This window comes from Pyrus communis, chromosome 7 (assembly GCF_963583255.1).
Source record: "Pyrus communis chromosome 7, drPyrComm1.1, whole genome shotgun sequence".
Classification (NCBI taxonomy): Eukaryota; Viridiplantae; Streptophyta; class Magnoliopsida; order Rosales; family Rosaceae; genus Pyrus; species Pyrus communis.
The window spans coordinates 12,109,712-12,131,324 of NC_084809.1; the positions used below are offsets into that span (position 1 = coordinate 12,109,712).

The following is a 21,613-nucleotide window of genomic DNA, read 5'->3' on the forward strand; positions in this document are numbered from 1 at the left end:
TCGATGAGAAAGTTTACAGTCTATTATTCACGTAATGAGAGAGATAGGGTATAACCCGGTTAGATAGTAGAACCTCTCCAGCTACATCCAGGAGATTTTACCATTCCTCTTTGATTCATCATCGTTCTCACTCTCTCAGCATCATCCCATTTATTTGTTTCTGCATAAGTGCTTGCCAAAAGCACGTAATTTCCTGCGTCGCGCGGTTCTATTTCGAAGAGTTGCCTGGCTGCAATCTCGCTCAACTCAGCATTGCCATGAACCTTGCAAGCTCCTAACAAGGAGCCCCAAATCTTTGCATCGGCGACACCGACATTGTCTATTATAAGATTGTATGCCTTTTCAAGCATCCCAGCCCTTCCAAGAAGATCAACCATGCAAGCATAGTGCTCCTTTAGTGGCTCAATGCCGAAAACCTGAGTCATGAGCTCAAAATACCGGCACCCCTTCTCAACCAGTCCGGCATGGCTACATGCGTTGAGGAGACCGACGAATGTAACCTCGTTCGGTCTAACTCTTTCCTTGTGCATCTTCGAGAAAAGATCCAACGCATCCTCGGCCTTTCCATGGTCAGCAAGGGCAGTGACCAACGCACTATAAGATATGACATCTCTCATGCTCATTCTGTTGAACTCTCTCCATGCCTGCTCTATGTTTCCGCATTTGGAATGCATATGGATCAATGCATTGGATACAAAGATCGTCTTCTCTGAAAGTGTTTGGTAAACGAGGGCACATCAGCACTAGAGAATGTAAACAATACAAAAGATAGCAAATCGTAGGCCTGTTCGGTGTTTAGATTGAATTGGACAACTCACTAGATTCAATGTGTGTTGAACGTAGACTTCTCAATGTCGTCTAAGTTGAAGGTTGAACATGTCTTAGCTATGAAGGAAACTTATTCACTTCCCCATCGTACCATTTTTTCAGAGATTAAAATGAATATGTTGACACCCATTTCTTCTTTCAACATACATTGAATCTAATGAGTTAGCCAATCCAATCAAATCCTTGACACCAAACGATTTAAAGAATTGATTAAATTTGAACTTACCACAAAACCCTTCCTCCACATGCTTTGCCAATGTGGCTGCGATTTCAACATCCCCAAGTTGTGTACAAGCCGAAATAGCTCCCACCATTGCCACCTCACTGACTCTCACTTTTGCTTCCCTCATTTTCTTATACATCTCAATGGCTTCTGCTGCATAACCATTCTGAGCATAACAAGCCACCATTGCTGCCCAACATGATGCATCCGGCATCTGTATCTCGTCAAAAACCATCTCGGCCTCCACTACATTACCACGCTTCCCATATCCCGCTATCATAGCCACCCACGCCACTGAATTTTTATCCACCATTCGTTCGTACAATTCCTTTGCCCTTTCCATATCACCATTGTTAGCGTACCCAGCAACCATGGTAGCCCAAGAAACAGCATTGCGCTGCCCCATGTTATCAAACAACCACCGCGCTTCGCTTATCAGTCCCATCTTCGAATACCCACAAATCATGGCCGTCCAAGCAACCAAATCCTTATCTTCCATCGAATCAAAAACATCCCTCGCGTCCCTTACAAGGCCACATTTTGCATACATATGAAGAAGCGCAGTTTGCACTACCCCGTTTCCCAAGAAACCACACTGCAGAAGCCTCGCGTGGACTTGTTTCCCTTCGAAAGCCGCCGGGACACGACCACAGGCATTGAGAACGGAAGAGAAGGTGAACCCAGATGGCGATACGTCAACCCGGTGCATTTGAGCATATAAAGCGATGGACTGACGAAAGCGATCGTGAAGCACATTGGAGTGGATGAGGGAGGTCCAGAGGAACTGAATTCTGCAGTTGGGTATTTCATCGAACAGGTTGTGGGCATACCGGAGGTTGTCACCAGGGAGTTGCAGGAGCCGCTGGAGCAACTGAGCCAAAAGATGGTAACGGCGGTTGGGTTCAGTTGGGGCTTTGAGTAAGAGAGTGTGGCTTTGTTTTAGCTGCTTTACGGTATTGCTAACATAAAGGAATGAGTTTCGAGAGGGAATGAATTTCGAAGTCATGCTGCTGATTTGAACATTGTTGGTGGCATTCGATTGACATCTGCCGAACCCCTTTGTTTATGTACTTAATCCAACGCAAACCATTTGTCATCGGTTGACATGAAAACGGTGGTAAACAAATTGGTGCCTCTGTCATTATCTTAAATGTTCGGTTCTTTTTCTCATTTTATAATTTCTCTGTTATAATTTGCACCATCTGTTTTTAGAACGCTGCAAAAAATAATCAATTTTGATATTGTTTTATTTATTTAAGAGATATCCAACAAATATATGAACCATATTATTCATTAAATGCTGAAACAACGTAAATTGAACAGTTAAACGACTTCTAATTTAGTTGATTATTGCATAGTTGATCTTTAAATGATGAACTAGATAGTATACGGTTTCAATCATCATGTAACATTGCAGGATGAGAAAGAGAATTGAGAAAGTAGAACGAGAAGGTCCAACTAAGAATGTGTTACAAAACGGTGGTCTGTGTAATATCTTCCAATAATTTACTACACAAAACATAACCACATGTTATTAAGTGTTTATATCCTTCAAGGCTTCAAGGACTAAGTTCATGCGCATCGATCCACTTGTAGATGTCTTCCCACTTTTGTTCATCAAGTTGGAGGCTCTTTCTGCATCATTTACACACAACGTCAACATACATATCTATCAGAAAAAATGAACATAACATACCGCAGATTTAACTGCAAAAACTCTACCTACCTTTGGAGCTGAATTTTAGAGTAATTGATCTCAGCGATTACAATAGTTTCCTCATGCCCTGCGGTTGCAATTATCTCGCCCGACTGCCAATTACAGCACAAAACACACAAATGAAGAAAACAATCGTTTGTGTTTTTGTTCATTCATGCTCATCAATCGTTTGCGTTATACACTATATAGTACCGGTTCAATTAGCATGGAGTGTCCCCATATTGTGTAAGAACCAGTGGAGTCTCGAGAAGGTGAACAAGTAGCTACGAATAACTAACACCGTGATTCCGAAGCCAAAGAGGGCAGGGGGAGGGGAAAGGTCATGTTAGAATTGTTTTTAGGCTGTAGAACAGTAGAAAAATGTACAGATACAAAGTCGAAAGCAACAGGACAAGTCAGTCTTTATACGTACCTGGTTATCAACCGCCCTGAAAAGAGGGAAGTATCTGTTAGCACATAGGAAGTTTAGGAGGAAAATGGTGAGCAAGTAGAAAAAAAGGTATATACTCTTACCTTGCTCTCTGTACGAGCTCCCAAAACAATTCACCAGTGCTCATGTTGAATGCCCCGGGATAGCATATGATATGAACGCCTTGCGTTTATACAGTAACGATCAATATTGTTATTTGAAATATACAGATGAGATATTCAAAACTAAGCAAGCATTTACAAAATCCTGTACCTTTTTCCCTGTACAATGCAGCAAGTTCAGGAAACCGTAAATCATGACAGATTCCCACCCCGATACGACCAACTTCTGCAAATGTGCTACAATTGCTCAACAGTGGCTTAACTCATAGACAATCCGGATAAAATCTTGAAATAAAAAAATTGACATCACACATTTCCTCGAGGAAAGTTTAGGACAATTCGGATGCATACCTGTGTCCACTATGGTAGTTTGATCTCCTGCCGAAAAGAAGTCAGATTCCTTAAATGATATCTCTCCTGGAACGTCAATGTCGAATAAATGTATCTGCAAATGAAGCAACACCAACACCTTCTTTTCAAGAGTTCTATCCAATTTTACGCTCCTAATTCCGTGTCTAATGTTATCGAATTAACATGTTCTTACTTTCCTATGCTTAGCCTTGAGCTTTCCATCTGGTCCAAATATGCAGCAAGTATTATACAACCGGCCATGATCCCGTTCAGGCACCGACCCTCCTACGATTGTGATCCCATGGCAATAAGCAGCCTCCGATAGCATGGACAACGTCGGCGAGGCATCCTCATTCGTAAAATCCTCAGCAAATTTTGCGAAGTACTCACTTGAATAAGAGCAGTTCCACATTTCCTTTAACAAAAATGCAATTCAAACCAACATGTATTATGTCCTGAGGACTTCTCACAGAAATTTTTACAAACAACTTGGCTGCAACCATATGAGCAGTTACTTGGTAGTTAACTCACTGGTAAAACAAGTAGCTTTGCGCCTTGCTCGGCGGCAGTTTTTATCGAAATGCGGGCACGATCAAGATTCTGATTCTTGTCAGAAGTAACCGACAACTGACATAGAGCAACCTTAAACTGTTCCATAACAAAAACTGTTTTCAGTTATATCACACCTTTGTAATACCTATGTATAATCGCCACAAGAACAATTTTGTGAAAAGTATGCAGTTCTCTTTTTATATAATCGATATTCTACATTAAACTCATCTAAACTATGAGAATGGGAACTCGAACTCAGGTAGTTAGGTGCAGAGGGGAGAGCACAATATTTTAACCAACTTGATTAAGTTCAGATATTCGCAAGAATTCTACTAATTTTTTGGGACTCGAGAATTGATCAAGAACACAAAATAAGTGCAACATTCAGCCACATTTCGAAAAGTGGAACATGAAGATTGGAAAGTTCAGTGTTCAAATATTTATTGGGAATAATTGATACAATAACTTGTGCTGAAAACAAAACTACCTTTGGAATATTGGGGAGTTGAAATGGATCTGAGGCATCAGCCATGGCGGGATTACTGGTGTTCCAGAGAGATGCCATAACAAATCGGAGGTTTTTAGGTCTTGATTAAATTAGGAAGCAAAAGGGAACGCCTTTCTATATATTTGACTTGTTTATTGTCACCCTCTTTGACTTTGTGCAACCAATTTTCTCTAACTTATCTCATAATTTTGGATAGCATTATTCACAAAGAAAAACAAAAAATCACAAGCTGCCCAATTTTGGTATGATCGACTCCATGGAAAGTTAAAACCCAAGGCAGCTGCCAAAATGCTAGTGACAACATCTTATTGACCACATCTTCCAAAATGCAGCTGTCAATAAGCTAGAGTAGGCCTGGTTTGGTACTGAGGTGATTCTGAAAAAAGCTGGTATAAAAAAAAACTGGGAGCTGTTTTTGTGTTTGGTAAACATACAGCTTCAGCTTTTTTTCACAGTTTTGAGTAAAAAAAAGCCAAAAACAAGAAGCTGCAAAACCCAGCTTTGAAAAACTGGCTTTTTTTCACATCTGTTTTACATAAAAGTTTACCAAACACTATAATACTACTTTTTTTTTTTCAAAAGCATTTTTACAAAAAAGTTTACCAAACACTCTGCTGCTTTATTTCACAGCTGCTTATTCTCACAGCACAACATAAGTAGCTTTTTTTCAAAACACAGCAATACCAAACCAGCCCTTAATCCTATCGAACACAAAAATCAAATATAAAACGTCCTACTTACATCTTACTATTTTACCACCTCACATTCAGTGATGAAGCCACCTTTAGACTAGGATAGGCTCGGGCCTATCCTCAAATTATTTTTCCTAATAACCTCTACTATCATTAATTAATTTTATAATACCACTATCAACTTGAATTTGTAATTGTAGTGGTTAGTCCAATTAACTTCAATCCAACAAATAGAAACTATACTAATATTAGTTGATCATGTTCTCTATTCCTTGCCTATATACAATTTTTCCCTTTGCTTGCAGACTATTATTTTGGTTAATTTCTCATTTCCCTATATTAGATTGTCTATGAAATCAAGAAGAGAAAAATATTTCATTTTTCCAAATTCGCACAAAAAACCCTTCAAATGCTCTCATACCTTCATGTTTTTAGATAAATGTTCTCTTGGTCACTATAAGAAAATGAATGCATGGTCAGTCACCTTTGAATTTGATATCAAGAATGAAGAATAAATGGATGTGCTTTTAATAATGTTTTATTTTCAACTTTTGATATAGTTGACCATTTATAATGAAGAATAAATGCATGGTCACTCACTTTTAAATTTGAGACCAAGGTGACCAAAAGAACGAGATAATTTTTGCATATATTATGTCCATTTTAGTTTAAAGTGTGCCCTTCCTAACATGAATTTCTGGCTCTGCTATTGCTCACATTCTCGTCCATACTGCCTCTCTCTCATTTTCAGGGAAAATAGAAGAAAATAAAAAGGAGGTTTGAAGATTCTCTTTTTTATTTTTGAACAAATTGAAGATTCTCTTTTAATTTAAATACTTGTTCACCAAAAAGAAGATTTCTTTTTCTTTAAAAAAAAAAAAAATTCTTGCCAAGAGTTAACCTACAAAACAGTAGGTGGAGAAGCATCATAGTAAACCTCAATCTGTCACATTCACACCACCCTTGATACTAAGCCGGCATAGACAATATATAGACCAATTAAGTTCTTCCTATCATTACTATCTGTCTTTGTTCTTATCGGATCATATTATTTAATAATTCAACATCCTTGAACACTTTTGGATTACTTATATTCTTTGTGAATCTTTAAAGCAGGGCCCCCTAATTAAGATTCCCAAAAACTTGTAACATTCCAGTATCAACAACAAACTAAACCTAACCTAAACCTAAACCCATGTTAGTCGTATCAGGCATCGTGGTATTTGGTGTGCTCGTCATTTCAGTCGTAATCGGATGGTATGTATATCGTATGCGAATACCATTGTCTCTTCCGACTAGCAGCGAGCGTGTCCAGAAGATCGAATGCACGGTTGATAAGAGGTTGAAGCCGGATTTAATCACATTCAGTTATAAGAAAGAGAGTGATGATGGTGATCCTGATCAAAACCAAGATGATGAAGAAGCTTTATATCGTAAAACTAGTACTACCATCGAATGTGTAGTGTGCTTGAGAGGTTTGGAAGATGAGGAAACTGTGAGGCGGCTACCAAAATGCAAGCACATCTTCCACGCACCTTGTATTGACATGTGGCTTGATTCTCATTCCGGTTGCCCTATCTGCCGTACTCTGATTGACCGACTGCGTTCCGGCAATAACCAGCTGGCATTTACACCTCACGAGGATCAAGAGAATTCCATGGAAGTCACGCCCACAGAAGTAGATAATATCAGAACCTCAATGTTATCTATCCCAATCGTGTAAGATCATATAATGTCCTCTGTTGTCTTCTTTGTCTAATTTCTCTCTTTTATAAATCTTGTTGGTGGCAAGACAAAAGCCCCTGAGAGAGTTGTTCGGTTGAATGTTTCCTAAGTGCCACTGGAGGCCACAGAGAGGCCAAGGCTCCTCAGATGAGTTGTATGTGTGATAGGAATGCCACTGCTGGCAGTTGGTTATTAGTATTAGAAACTTACACGCAAGTAAAAGGACTTCTAATCGAGGGATAATGTCATGATCAGTGGGGTTCTGGCTCGTTCTTGATCATTTTATGTGCTTGCTTGTTAAGGACTTCTAATATTTTCTTCGTGTATTAGATAACAACCATAAACTGATTAGAACTTTAATTATCTTACTTAGTTGACAGTTCTTGTACAAGCTTTGGTTTTTTGAAATAAACGTTAAACTTGCAAGAGGATAAACAATTGAAAGAGAATAACACGCATTTTGATAACGCAACTACTCCGACTATGACTTCCTATTTAATTAGCAAGAGGAAATACAGAAGACAAGAAAAGTTGGTGACAATAGGTGTTCAGTACAAAAACAATGCATATTACAATGTACGCAAAGGACAGAGTTCAGAATTTAAATAGGGGTGAGCTAATTTATCTTACTTCTAGTATGTAGTAAAATTTAGGTGTTAAGGGTAGGATAAGTTTCTGTTTTGTGCAATATAGACTCAATTTTTCCATAACATGCTTATTTTAACACAAATTTTTTTTCATCTTTTAAAACTTAGGGTGTGTGAGAGCCCAGGGCAGCCACTAGCTGGCTCCGTCCTGGATTGATGTAGACAAAATCTTGGGTTTCAAGATCAGCCAATATGACGGTGGATGTTCTAACGTCGGTTGATTGTGTGGAGACGTGTGATGTAGTTTGGGTTGATAGGCCCCCATCTTCGTTGGTTTTTGTTTTGAACAATGATGGTTTTCCTTGTCCTCATTAGTTGTTAGTTGGCAGTGTAGGGCGTGACGTTTTCACTTGGTTGAAGCGTCTCTTTCGTTGTATCTCCTTTCACTGCTTTCTTTGCTCTCTCTACCTAGTTCTCCAAAAAAAAAAAAAAAAAAAAAACATGAACAAAAATGCAAAAGTGGGGCATTGCCCTGTACATAGACAATTTCTCTTTAACCTACTATGTTATGGTTCAAACCCTAGAATATTAATATTGTTTGTAATAACATATGGTGAAATATCGACCTAAGTTATTGTAATTAATTAGTCTTAAACTATAGGGGGCTAATTATACATGCAGACAAGTGATGAACTGTCGTGATAGCAAAAGTCTTCATTTCCAACTCATTACGTCCAAGTTCAAACTCTCCCATTCTTCCTAATATATAAATTGCAGGTGGTAATATCAACAGTATTAAAAATAAAATGAAAATTACTAAATGCACTAGCGTTTCTAACATACATATATATATATATATATATATATATATATATATATATATCCGTGCTGCAGTTTGGAGATTCTTTTTCTAAATAAGTTCGGCTGAGAAGCCACAAAATATGAGAATAATGTTGTAAATATTATTTAAGGAAAACTAATAAAAATGGTTTGAAAACTTTGAGTTTTAACGATAAAGACAAAATAAAGGGTAAAGTGAATAGTATCAGAATTGACTTTTTAATGTAAAAATGTGGTTTTTTCGTTAAAGTGAACAGTACCGAAAGCTTTTCATTAAAGTCCCCTATTATTTATTATGTGGTTGTTCACTTCTGAGTCATTATTTAATATATAGTTAGTGTTACAGTCATATTTAGAATATGAATGTGATTGTATAAATCCTAGTGTATATATGGATATCTTTGAATATTCCCTTTAGTAGTTAATATCTTATCAGAGCTGTAATCCTAAAAGGGTAAGGATTTAACATATCATACTACTATAGATAAAGGCACAATGGGGTGATACAACACACACCTCACACGTTATCAGCACGCTCTTGCCAGAAGCTAAGGAATTGAAGGATTGTAGGAGGAGGTTATCTTCTACAAAATTCAAAGGCTTTTATTTGTTTTGTACCTTATATCTTTTTTCCTTTTGGAAGATACATGAGCGAAACAATCAACCTATTGATATTGGAAGACCCAAAAGATTCTTCCAATGTATCATTTCTGGGTCCAATGAAATTCATAGGTATAGGAAGAAGCCCTGTCAAATAGAGATTTTTTCTTTCGACCATCTTTCGATTGTTAATACGATATATAAGGACGGCTACTACAAATAGTACTAATATTAACATCATAATAGTATAGTAAAAGAATAAATATTAATATATAAGATAAATTACAATATAAACAATATACATTAAAAAAAAATAAATAAAAAAGAATTAGTCTCATAATGTTTTAATTTAAAACGAATATAAAATTGAATTTGTTTTACTTTAATTTGAAGCCAAATGTTTCTTTCGTTTCTGATATAGATAAGAATTTTGTTGTCTACTGAATTCTAAAAATGAATGGTACTTTTTTGTTTGAAAAAAGGGTAAACGCAAGCGCAAGGTTTGTACCAAATACACCTCTAGAAAGATCAGAAGTGGTCCGAGCTGTCATTGTACGTACTTGTAAAGAACTCAAATGCGACAATGGTATGATAATACGATATGATGACAACGCTGCGGTTGTTATTGAAACATTCACGAAGCATGAAAACATTCCTGATAATGCATGAACATGATGTTTATATTTTCCTTCCTATATATATATATATATATATTCTATATGTTTCATAACGCAATTATTTTGCTATGTTGAATTTGTGAGTCAAAGCATACAAATAAATTAGAAGCAATTTAGGATTTTTCAAACCCTAGAAAAGTCGAAAAAAAAATAAATTTGTGGAACACTGTGCGGCACGGCCGCCACACCACCATCGTGGCACTGCCATTGACTTGCGCGCTGGCTTGTAACCCAACCGCGTCAAGCATGCCACCAGGACGACGTTGTTTTGATGTCTGAACCATGGTTGCAGCCCGTTGGGCTAGCCGTTAACAAGGATAACCCAGCCTCTTTGGCCTGGGTTTGGTTCGGATTGGGCCTGCAGCCTTAGCCCACCTACCAGAGATAGGGAATGACAAGGCATAGTGGTGATCTGATGGTCTAGCTTGCCAGAGTAATCAGGTGGTGGTGGTGTGTGGTTTCCGGAGAGGGAAAAAGTGTTAAAGTGAGAAAGATGAGGGAGGAAACATAGAAGAGAAAAGAAATGAGAGTGTTTTCGAGCATGGTTGTGACAGTGGCCGCCTCGCCGGAGTGGCAATGGTATGGTGGTGGTGTGGTTGGTTCTTGGCCTTTTGGCCTCTGTTCTTTAGAAAAGAAGATGATAATGAGAGGAAGAGAGAGAGGTGAGGGAGCAGGGAGAGAAGTGAGGTGGCAACCAATGAGAGGCCGAGAGCATTTAGAAGGGAACACGGGAGTGAGGAAAAATAGTGGGTTGTGGGACCCACTTAGCTGACACACCAAACCTATAAAAGACAAAACAGAAAGAAAATCTCCCGTAAGCGTGAAATTATCAAATCGCCCTTCACGTTCGTAGTTTCATAAAATTTTCGTCGTAACTTCGAATTCGATTTCGTTTGCGCCCACACGTTCGCAGTGGCAAGCACTACGAGGATACGCTAAAAAAAATGTTTCATACGTCTCACAATACGCTGGTCAACGAAAGTCAACATCCTTGCTTCTAGGGACATTTTCATCAATTCACTCATTTAAAATTAATAAAATCGTAAAGTTAGAGACGGGTTGACACACCCTGACCCAGAATATCCATTAGGACCCCAAATCGAGGTGTGCTGGTTGACACCGGGAAGGTGATGAAGCCATAAAGTGTGATAATGTATAAAATGTGAATACATTAAAATCTTAAAATGCCTAAGTACACGAGTGTGCGTTGAAATGGGTCTAGGTGACCTGTACAACTGTACATATATCACCTCAACCAATACTAACACATAAGTCAGAGTCACCTATCGTGACCTGTATAACTTGCATGCTAGTATGGTTTTTTAAGCACATGATTATTTGTATTGCTACTGAGATGTTGGATAGTGGTATATATCCGGGTTTACTATTACTATACTTTTGATTTCATACTCTTACATAGTATGATTTGTTGGAAACTATACAGGTCTTACGGTGAGGGGTTATTACCTTTGTTAATGGGAAATGATTTTGAAAATCCTTGTTTCGATCACTTACTCACATTTTGTATTTATGCACCCCTCCAGGTACTAGCAGCAGAGTTTCCCTATCGACAAGGATTTGTGGCACTTCCCAGTACATGTGGCTTTTTTCGATGATATAATCATTATCTTACCTTACTGTACTATACCTATGCTCTGTATCACGCGTGAAATGGGTCCAGACCCGCTCACAGCGCACTTGTGTACTTAGGCATTTTAAGATTTTAATGTATTCACATTTTATACATTATCACACTTTATGGCTTTGTCACCTTCTTGGTGTCGACCATCACGCCTCGATTTGGGATCCTAATGGATATTCCGGGTCGGGCTGTGTCACGGGTTGTTACAATGATGACTTTTAATACAAGCGATCATTATGTAGTTCTTTTAACTCTCATTGTATAATAAGAAACGGATCTCAGCCTATTAATACTTAATTCCCATCAATAAAGATATTCAAGTGACAGTTTATAGTTTATTGCGTCTATAGCTAAATGAGTATATGAATATGTCGATTTTAGTTGACTCAAAACAATCTTGAGAATTTTTCTCAACACGGATGAGAAAATTATTTTGTTCATTTTTATATGAATGAAATTTTACATCGGAGATGATAAATTATTTGATTGAGTTGGAATCTAGAGTTCGTTGATTCTAAATAATTGAGGGCCTGAAGTTACTCAGTTTAATTGCATAACCAACCGAAATGAAATATTTTTGCGGTAGTATATAATATTGCAATTATGTAGTGATTTTAAATTCGAACCTCCGTTTGTTAAGAAAGTACATGGCCCCGTCATAATTAATTACTATAAAGAATACGTTAGCCCAATTAATAGGGCATAGGCCCAAGATGACAGGCCCATCACAAATTATGTGTAAAGAGAACTAACTAATAGCCCATTGTTATTTGAGCAATGATATATGCACACTCATTGTTTTCCTTGTGCACATTTTTATCAATTTCTTTCAATTAAGAATATTGATTCAATTCATAGGCTAAAAGTAAACAAGATGTGCAAGGATAGATGTGGCAAATCAACTTATTGAGTTGTTAATGGGTACTTGCTAAGGCTCGTTTAATTTGATATCATCATAATGTGGAAGTGAGATTGGTAGTAATGATTGTATAAGGCTGTGGCGGAGCTAGTAATTGTTGGTCCCAGGAAGGGCCTTATATCAACATAATTAGTTGGAGAAAACTAAAGCTTTTTTTTCTATTGGCATGGAAACTTTTAATCAAACAAATGTGATGGAGCTTAAATTTGTATGAAAAATTTGGTGTTGAGTAGAATATATCATAAGAACATAACTTCTTTACAAGTTTTGGTTAAGAAGGACTAAGGCTTGAACGAAAATTTAAGGTCAAGAATCAAAGCTATTTCTATGAGATTTCCTTTCAACATGATTTGATCTTCTTCTAAATTGTATAGATCTCGTTTTATATGAACTGACTAAAAGAGTGAATTGAATTTTATATGGTTAAACAGAAGCTTAGTTATAAGGTTAGGTTTATAAATAATATAAAAAAAGAGCTCAGGTTGGGTTTATGAAGCCTAGTTATAAGGTTAGGTTTATAAAAATAAACGGGAGGTTGGATTATAAAAGACGCAGAGATGTCGTTGGCTACTGCCAGTTTCGAACCATCACCCCTCTGATGTTGTCAAACTTAACAACCAATAGGCCGCACAATCTTTATGGTGAGAAAAGCTTACAAATATATACATCTAAAGCAATTCCAGGATGGGCCTAGCCCTACCCTCGTCTCTGTGTGGCTCCGTTACTGGTGTATGGTGATATCAAATTAAGTGGGTCTTAATGGGTACCCATTAACAACCCAATGAATAAATTTGCCACCTCTATGCAAGGAGAACCGCTCCGTTTTTTATTAAGTCGGGATTGTACTTCACATGATACTGTAGCCGCAGCATAATGCATGCATGGAAGAAGCAATGGACAATAAGCATTTGGAAAGTGAGGGTGGTCAGGTCAAGTCTTTGAATGAATAATAATTCCACTTCATTTTCATTCTGATTGCTGTCAGACTAACTACAGTAAATTTGGTATGGCAATCTAGATAGTTATAGTCCGATAGCAACAAAGACAGATGCCTAAATCCCACACATGCAACAGGGACTTGATTTTGAGACCACTACGTACTATTCGTCATCTACTACTACTACTACTGTTAATTATAGTGTAATTTTGGGGCGGGTAAATTCCATCAGTTAGGTACACAAACATAACTACATTTATATGTTCAGCTAGACATCGTTCTAGTTTCAATCAAAATCAATGACTTCCTTGTTGATATTTGAACACATCAATTGCTTTCATTTTGCAAAATGATCAGCCGTCGTTTCAGTATTTGGTGCAGTCAACACCAGAAGCAAGAAAAGCCTTTTCTATGTTATTAGTAAAGCGCTAAGAGCAAGAGATGCGCTAACACACAATGGCTTTATTTGTAGGTTTATACTATTTGAATGACTTTGCAGAACACTATGTGTGATTTTTTTTGTTAAACGATAGGTTTTGTTAAATTAGATATTAGATTAGCCACCGATGGAGTTCAAACCCACACTATCATGCAAGGCTCAACACTTTTCCACCACCGTGGTAAAAGGACACTGGCAGCACTATGTGTGATTTGAGTTAGACTGCAACTTCTCAGACTGCTAATCTCACTGTACGAATCTAAATATGTCATATTTCTGTACATGATAGTGTTGCTTGAACTGGGTCCAATATCGTTTATTTACTATGAATTTCATTATCAAGAAAAATTCTTAATTAAGATAGAAAATTGTACGCAAGTTCCTTACTGCAAGACATTGATATTCTGCAATTATTCAAAATATTATGATTAAGAATTCAAATAACAGTAAAAATAGGTTAAAGGGTTTAGAGTTGGCACTGCTCTGTACATGCATGGTGAGAATTGATAAGACACATTCCAAATTAGAATGTGAATTTGCAGGCACACCAAGAAATGGTGCTGTCAACTATAGTTTAGACTGCAATATTGGACTGTTAATTTATGTACCAAAATAAAAATATAAGATCTACAGTGTTGGTTAACCAATACACGCATGGTTTGCAGGTGAGGAGTCATTTTCATCATTGAAGTGCACCAAGAATTATTGACCATGAATTTTCGATTCGTGACTTCTTATTTGTAAGACGTCGTTTTAATTGTATTAATTGTATTATGTCTGGTTTGCAGGTTAAGTAGCCAAACAATTTTTTTTAATTTTCTTTCAAGTTTGCCAATACACATCACAGGTAATTGACATAATATGTTGCGATTAAGAACTGAATTAATTCACATCAAGAAAAAAGGTTGATGGGCACGAAATTAATCTTATTTTTGTTACTTGGAAAATTCAAAGTGCCTATATTTACAGCTTTATAGAGTAATGTGTGAATTGATGATGACATTTCTGTGTGTATCTACACATGATTCTTGAAGGCAGACCAAGAAATTATGATAGACTGAGACTGTAAGGCCAAATTTAGCACAATGCTAAAAAGATGTGTATAGTGGGAATTGCACTGCTGTCTTTTGCTTCACTAGCCACCACACATGATATAATTTCACTTTGGAGGAAATCCCAATAAACTTCATATTCCCCACTGGCACTAGGGTTAGGGTTTCTCATCTCTCTCATGTCAACATCCCTCACTTGGAGCTGGTGGCCTTGGAGCCCTTTCTCTCTCTCTCTCTCTCTCTCTCTCTCTCTCTCTCTCTCTCTCTCTCTCTCTCTCTCTCAAGGCTTATTGCTTTCACCATAATATATATGAACTCACCATCTTTTCTTTATCAGATTCAATTTCCACACCACCACCCTTTGCTGAAAATTATAGCACAAGTTATAAGTAGTACGTGTCCTTGGCAATCGTTTTCAATTCAATTGTTTGCTGTATGTGGTTAGTAATTCGGCAAAGCCACATTGTTTTCACTACATTTTTTGTCATGGTTACCTGATTTTATAGGACTAGCATGACCACTGCAGTTAGTGCATGTTTCTTTGCATGAAAATATGTGGATTTTTCTGTTCTGAAATAGGAGGAAGAGATGGATTGAGAGAGTTCTTTACTGCAGGATTTGGTCGTATACTATTCTTCAAAGCGCTAGGCAAGACTTAAGAGCAAGGATTTAAAAAGACCGGCCCTAAAAAGAATCACTACGTTAGAGTATAAAAAAAAAAAAAATTTGTAGTTGCAGTAGTACTTTCATTCATTCTTTTTAGTTACATTATAAGAGATGAACTTTTATGCAGTCATTGCTTAGAACGAGTGTCTCATGTGCGAGCAGCACATGACCAGAAATGTGAGACTCATTTTTCACGCAACAAGTGTAGAAAACTCTTTCTCGTGTTATCTATCACATGTTGAGTTCAAGGGAACTTGAAGAATTAAAAGGGTTTTTTGTGATAGGTACACATTGCAAACTCTCATTGATATGTTATAATAGACACAAATATAATATAATGGTCGTGTTTAAGTCATTAACACCCGTTAATTAATATGAACTTCATAATCAATTTATATATTGATATGTACGATTATTTAAGTGTTCATAAACAAAACTTAAAAATAAAAAAATAAAAATTTAAATCAAATCTCTCTCCCTTCTCAAAAAAAAGGGGAAAAAGAAGGCTGCAACCTCTCTGAGTATGTTTCCATATCACTGTAAGCAATCCTCTTGGGATCACCAAAATTCTCTTCACTTTCACTTTATCACTGCCACACACAAACACCATTAAAACCACCACCTTCTTTTCTTTTACTAAAGCTGCCTTGTCTCCTCCTCCTCTCTTTTTCCCTCTCCCTCCAAATTCCCTCATCCCAAAACTACCCATCTCAAAGAACGTCCCACGTACAATTTCCAAGGTCTTTTTTGTACTTTTCTTCATCAAAGCTAAAAAAGGCCAATGCATGACGAATCAGTACACGTGTCGTGTCATGAGTGGTGGTGATTTGATTGGCATGCAATAGGGGGGCAAAGGTAAATGGCAGCGTATCTCGTCGGGATCTGCGATAAATTAGGAGATTGCACACGTGTGAATGCGCGACAGGATTGGAACATGCTGGCCTAGTCCACCACGTGCGGTGAAAACGCCATTTCATAAAGTCACTGGACTTGTTTGCGTTGGCCAGCCTTCCAATTTCCAAATCCGAAATCCAATTATTCTGTAGCACGCTTGGATTCCGGTGCTTTGGTGGGCTCCTATTTTACCCTACCGGGCCCTTATTCCCTTCTTTGATATTTTTTTTGTTTTTGTTTTGTCGTAACTTGTAAGATAAAAAACAGTCGTTCTCTCATGTTTTCTTTCCTTCCCAAAAAAAGGGGCGGTGCAATTCACGCATTAATTTTTATTTGTACATATTTATTTTTAATTGATCTTCTTCAGTTTATTTGATTCGACAGCTAAAAATTAAGAACGGTATGTGACAAGCATCACTCAAAAAAAGAATTTTCAAGTTTGAATTTATGAGTGTGTTAGGGCAAAGATGAGCAAAATAGAAGGGTTAAATAAAAACATTTTTTCTTTCTAATAAAAAGGGGATTTGATTTGATTTGATTTAATCAATCCTCTTTTTGGGTTAGAAGTGTAAGAATCAAGTTAAAGATTAGTTACAATCAAGTTTACTTTTGTGTTTTTGACATAACACTTAGTTAGCTTATTTTCGTAAGCAAAACATAGGTCCACCAAACCCTCATATAAAATATAGCAATTAACATGACATTCTGATGAGTAGGGGGACAAATAGTGCTAACAATTTGTAACTTTAGCAAGAGGATTGTAGCACATTGGTTAAAGAACATTCACTCATGCACTCAAGATCTTCAATTGAGTTCGATTCTCTCTTTTCTCACTGTTGTTAGTACCTAAATATAATTGGTAACTTTAGAGATTGTTTTTTCTACTTTTTACAATTTTTAAAATATAGAAACCAAATTGCTTGCTTCTTATCCTAATTAAACCATCAATATAATTGACCCATAAAAATATTATATGCAGCAAAGACAAGGTGCTTTCGATTTGCAAGCACTTCTGCCTGTAGATCTTTCTGTTCTCATCTTGGGTACAACCTTCCCACTTTACAAGTTCGTAAGCCTTTTTCTTTCCTCACAACATTGTGCATTAACCAATCAATCAACGGCTAAGAAATGCAATCGACAGAAACCAACTAACACTGTTTAAAAAATTCATGCATGCAGAAGAGAACATAAATACAGACCTCCAGCAATCACAACACACCAATCGAAGAGTACATATCCCAAATTATTGAGAACCATTGGAAAAATAATACAGCCTTATTATCACTTGGGGACACAGTGTTGCCTAGATCATAGAGTTGTCTAATTTCAGTGACCCCACCATTCACCGTTGTATATGGATATGGCAAAGCTTAGAGATCAAGTCATTTGTCGTATATGCTTGGATCCTAACCAAATTGGTAAGAGCGACATAAATCGATTGATCAAAATTTTGCTTATTGATTCATTTGAATTAATTGTGCAAGTGACTTGTGCATGGTTGGTAAGTGACTTTTCCATGCAAAAGCTTGCCCACAAATGCGTAACCCTAGTGCTTGCATGAATAATGATGGCAACAACTCGTCGTTTTTATTAGAAGGTCGGTATATGTTACCTTATGGACGCTGCTAAAACGACAGTTAAGATTCAACTAATGGATTAATCGATTGAGACCCATTAATTGGGTGGTTGCAGGTGACCATTAATCGATGAGATCGATTCTCTTAGCTAGACCTGAGTTCTTAGATTATAGTTTGGGTAAGTCTTTTTCTTATCTTGCATGCATCTGTTGATGTTTTGCTTACGTCCAGAGCAACGTTAAGTGTGTGTGTGTGTGTGTATATATATATACACTATTAACCCTAACTCAGCAAATATCAACAAATCAAGATCTGAACTCCCGATCATGGAAATAGTTCAACTAATAATTAATTGCTTCTTTTCAATCCGTAAAAATGATGGTAAGAATTAATTCCGTGTACTGTGAACGATTTTCAACGTTATAAAAGGTTTCCGTGTGCTGTGAACGATTTTCAACATTATAAAAGGTTTTGAATGACAATAAAGACAGTGGGATGTTCAATATGCTTAACTATATAGCTTTAAGTAATTTTTGTGGTAGATTTATTTGCGTGCAAGAATGACACAGTAAGAACTCGCAAGAATAATCACATCACTCATCATATTATAGGATATTTCATATTATATGATATTAGATTGTAGTACACTACATATATCCCATAGTAATTTTCCATTGGCTAATTTCCTTTTATTATTTACTCATTCTTTCTTTTCTTAAGCAGCATATACTCTCTTTTCCAACTTTTTTTTTCTCTGTTGAAAGTTATTATGTACATACCTAATTTAATCACAATTAATAGAAGAACGACATGTGGACTATTAACTCAATATGACGGATTTATCCTTAATGTCGTGAGCATACCACATACCAGACAATAATGAGCTAAGCATTTGACTGTCCTATAGGTCTTCGGGCTCATATACATATTAAGCTGTCCTTCGGGCCCATGATATTCATATTCCCATTCCCTCCACCGTGCCTTCCCGACCCAAGAAGGCAGGCGTCAACTCTTCTCCTTCTGCTCCTGCAAACTCATCTGCCAATGATCGAGCCTACCATCAGAGAATGCCCCACTAGTCTAGTGTAGTTTGTATATCGCTAGCAGAACATAGAGGTCCGCCTAGCATGATCTGCAACCTTACTTCCAGGATGCTTACGAGGAGTCTCTCTTATAAATAATCAAGATAAATTGGGAAAAGATAATCGTCACTTACTACTCAGAATTCTCTTTGTTTAGTTTCTCTTATACTATTTATGACATAGGCATCGAAGGCCTTTTGGTGGACACCCTCCCCCTTTTTATTGAGTGTTCGTCTATTGCCTAATAGTGTCAATCTATCCTTGGCGGAAATTTGCCTCCACATATTATAACTTTTTTCATACCTAGCAATCTGTAAAACATATTATGGCTTGCTTATTGACGATGTATGCTTAAAAAAAAATTGCAGCCAGCCAAAACCATGGTTTATATATGGAACAATACTTAGCTACTAAAGCATTGATGAGTAGGAATATTCCCACCCAAATCTCTTTATAATTGATTCATAGAATTTCGGGCTAATGGTCGAAAGCGATCATATTATAAACCAATATATTAAATATTGTCATGTGAATCAATCAACTGTAGTAAATAGATAGATGGTTTGAAATACTACAGTTGATTGACTAAATGAACAAGCTATCTATTTGCTATAATTAGCATCATATATGATTTTATATTAGTGCTGATGTGGTCCAAGCAGTTAGATCTTTCTTTATTTCAAGTTATACTCTCCCCAATCTCAATTGTAGTTTGTAATGCTGATTCTATTTGCTACAATTGATTAACCAAGCAATCTTAGTTTTAGTTAATTTTCTACAGTGATGATTTTCACATAGTGATTTATAATATAACCAGTTTTGATATTGTGAATTGGCCATGAAATTTTTTGAAGAAGAATTTCTACTAACCCTTAAATATTCCTTATACATTGCTTATATACCACTAATTAAGGGGGGCTATGCGATTTACAAACATGATTAGGGTTAATAGCTTAATATCCAACAAACTGGTCAACGCATGGATTGCGTAGGTGGTCTCATAGCCCACTATCATTCTTAGGGGATGCTATCTATCTTTTCCTTTCACATTTCCTAGCTTCCCATTCATTTATTTTCAATGGACTACCTTTCCCACTTCTGAAAGCAACTTCTCCCACTTCACCAACAATAGATGCAAAATTACCAAATGGTATCTTATTACGTACAAAATAAAGCACTTATTCCCACAGACACATGCAGCCCAAAAATCAACTGTCATCTTGATCTCCATATTCCAAATAAGAGAAATAAACTATATCTTTTTAGTGTAAATAAATATCGTATGTATTAAAAAAAGGGGTAAATTCTTGGTACTAAATTTTTTTACACAGTTTTTTGGACACGTTTTTGTAGGGTTCATTCCGTAATGTATTTTACTGGTCCGATCCGTCTATCTTTTAAGGTATCATTCATAGATCATCCTTGTAAAAAATTAGACAAACCCAAAACTACTAAGACATTCATTTGTAGTGAAATGGACGAATACGGTTCTACAAAAAAACTCTAATCACTTAATCCAACAATCATATGGTTTCTTGGTGATTTTTTATAGACATGATATTTGGGGAAAAACCTAAAATATAGACAATTCGGATCCTTAAAATATATTACAGAGTGAGCCCTACAAAAACGTGTGTCCAAAATTGTGCAAAAAGTGGTGTCACAGATCCGGTTCCATTAAAAAACAAAGAAAAACAAACTAAAATTAATGTTATATTTCATGACAAAATATATTTCTTTAATCTTTAGTGATATAGTGCTGACTAGCTTAAATTATATTACCTATTTACAAAATTAATTATCTTAATTAGAAGTGTTTGTTGTTCACGTAATCATTGATAAATTTGAGATCACAAACAGTACAAATTTCGATATTCTTAACCAATTGAATTATAAGGAAGTATAAAATAATGTTAAATTTATATTCCATACACTTGTATCAACAAGCACTAACACAATTTATAATATCAATTATAAAAAACCAATTTTCCAATCTATTTATAGCCATTTCATCCTATGCCGCTTTTGACCAGAGATTAGTCTTTTCTTTTCCTACAGTCCAAGCTAGTTTTAAACTTAAACAATTTAGTTAAGAATGATGCCATGATAATTTATTTAGCATATCACACTGTTATGATTTTGTGGTCCTCACAAGTCTCTTAGAATATATGCATAAAATAAAACTATATGTTAATTTAATTGTTAATTCCTTCCCAAAAACTCTCAGCAACCAAATTCTCACATCTTCCAAAAAATTTCCCATGTGTGTGGATATTCAATTCAAACAAAGTTGTGGCAACCTCTAAAGATGTGTCCCTCTCCAAACTTTTTCCTCAAACCACACCTTGTGTTCAAATGAAGTAACTGGTTCGAAACACAACTGTTAAAGCTTGTGTGTCTTTGGACAATTTGCATTTTGATCTGAAGCACTTGCCGCGCTTCTAAGCGCCAATCATGGAGAGACAATATGCCAACTATTGTATATATAAAACTAACACAAAAATGAAATAAAATCAAGCAATATGCGTGTCTTGTGTTGAGATTATTAATCACACATCAGTAAAAAGAAAGACC

At 36.5% G+C, this 21,613-nt stretch overlaps 2 protein-coding genes across 2 annotated transcripts; both read right to left on the bottom strand.

Moving 5' to 3' along the window:
* Positions 1 to 39: 39 nt before the first annotated feature.
* Positions 40 to 2,150, bottom strand: LOC137739164 (putative pentatricopeptide repeat-containing protein At5g37570). The gene is made up of 2 exons (XM_068478679.1): positions 1,055 to 2,150; positions 40 to 709 (listed from the first exon to the last, which is right to left on the bottom strand). Exons 1-2 carry the CDS (start codon positions 2,055 to 2,057, stop codon positions 60 to 62), a joined length of 1,653 nt encoding a protein of 550 aa, XP_068334780.1. The 5' UTR covers positions 2,058 to 2,150; the 3' UTR covers positions 40 to 59.
* Positions 2,151 to 2,394: 244 nt separating this feature from the next.
* LOC137740989 (omega-amidase, chloroplastic-like) lies at positions 2,395 to 5,051 on the bottom strand. The gene is made up of 10 exons (XM_068480798.1): positions 4,690 to 5,051; positions 4,182 to 4,298; positions 3,844 to 4,065; positions 3,651 to 3,744; positions 3,451 to 3,525; positions 3,282 to 3,360; positions 3,181 to 3,196; positions 2,961 to 3,041; positions 2,778 to 2,860; positions 2,395 to 2,686 (listed from the first exon to the last, which is right to left on the bottom strand). Exons 1-10 carry the CDS (start codon positions 4,765 to 4,767, stop codon positions 2,611 to 2,613), a joined length of 921 nt encoding a protein of 306 aa, XP_068336899.1. The 5' UTR covers positions 4,768 to 5,051; the 3' UTR covers positions 2,395 to 2,610.
* Between the last annotated feature and the right edge of the window lie 16,562 nt (positions 5,052 to 21,613).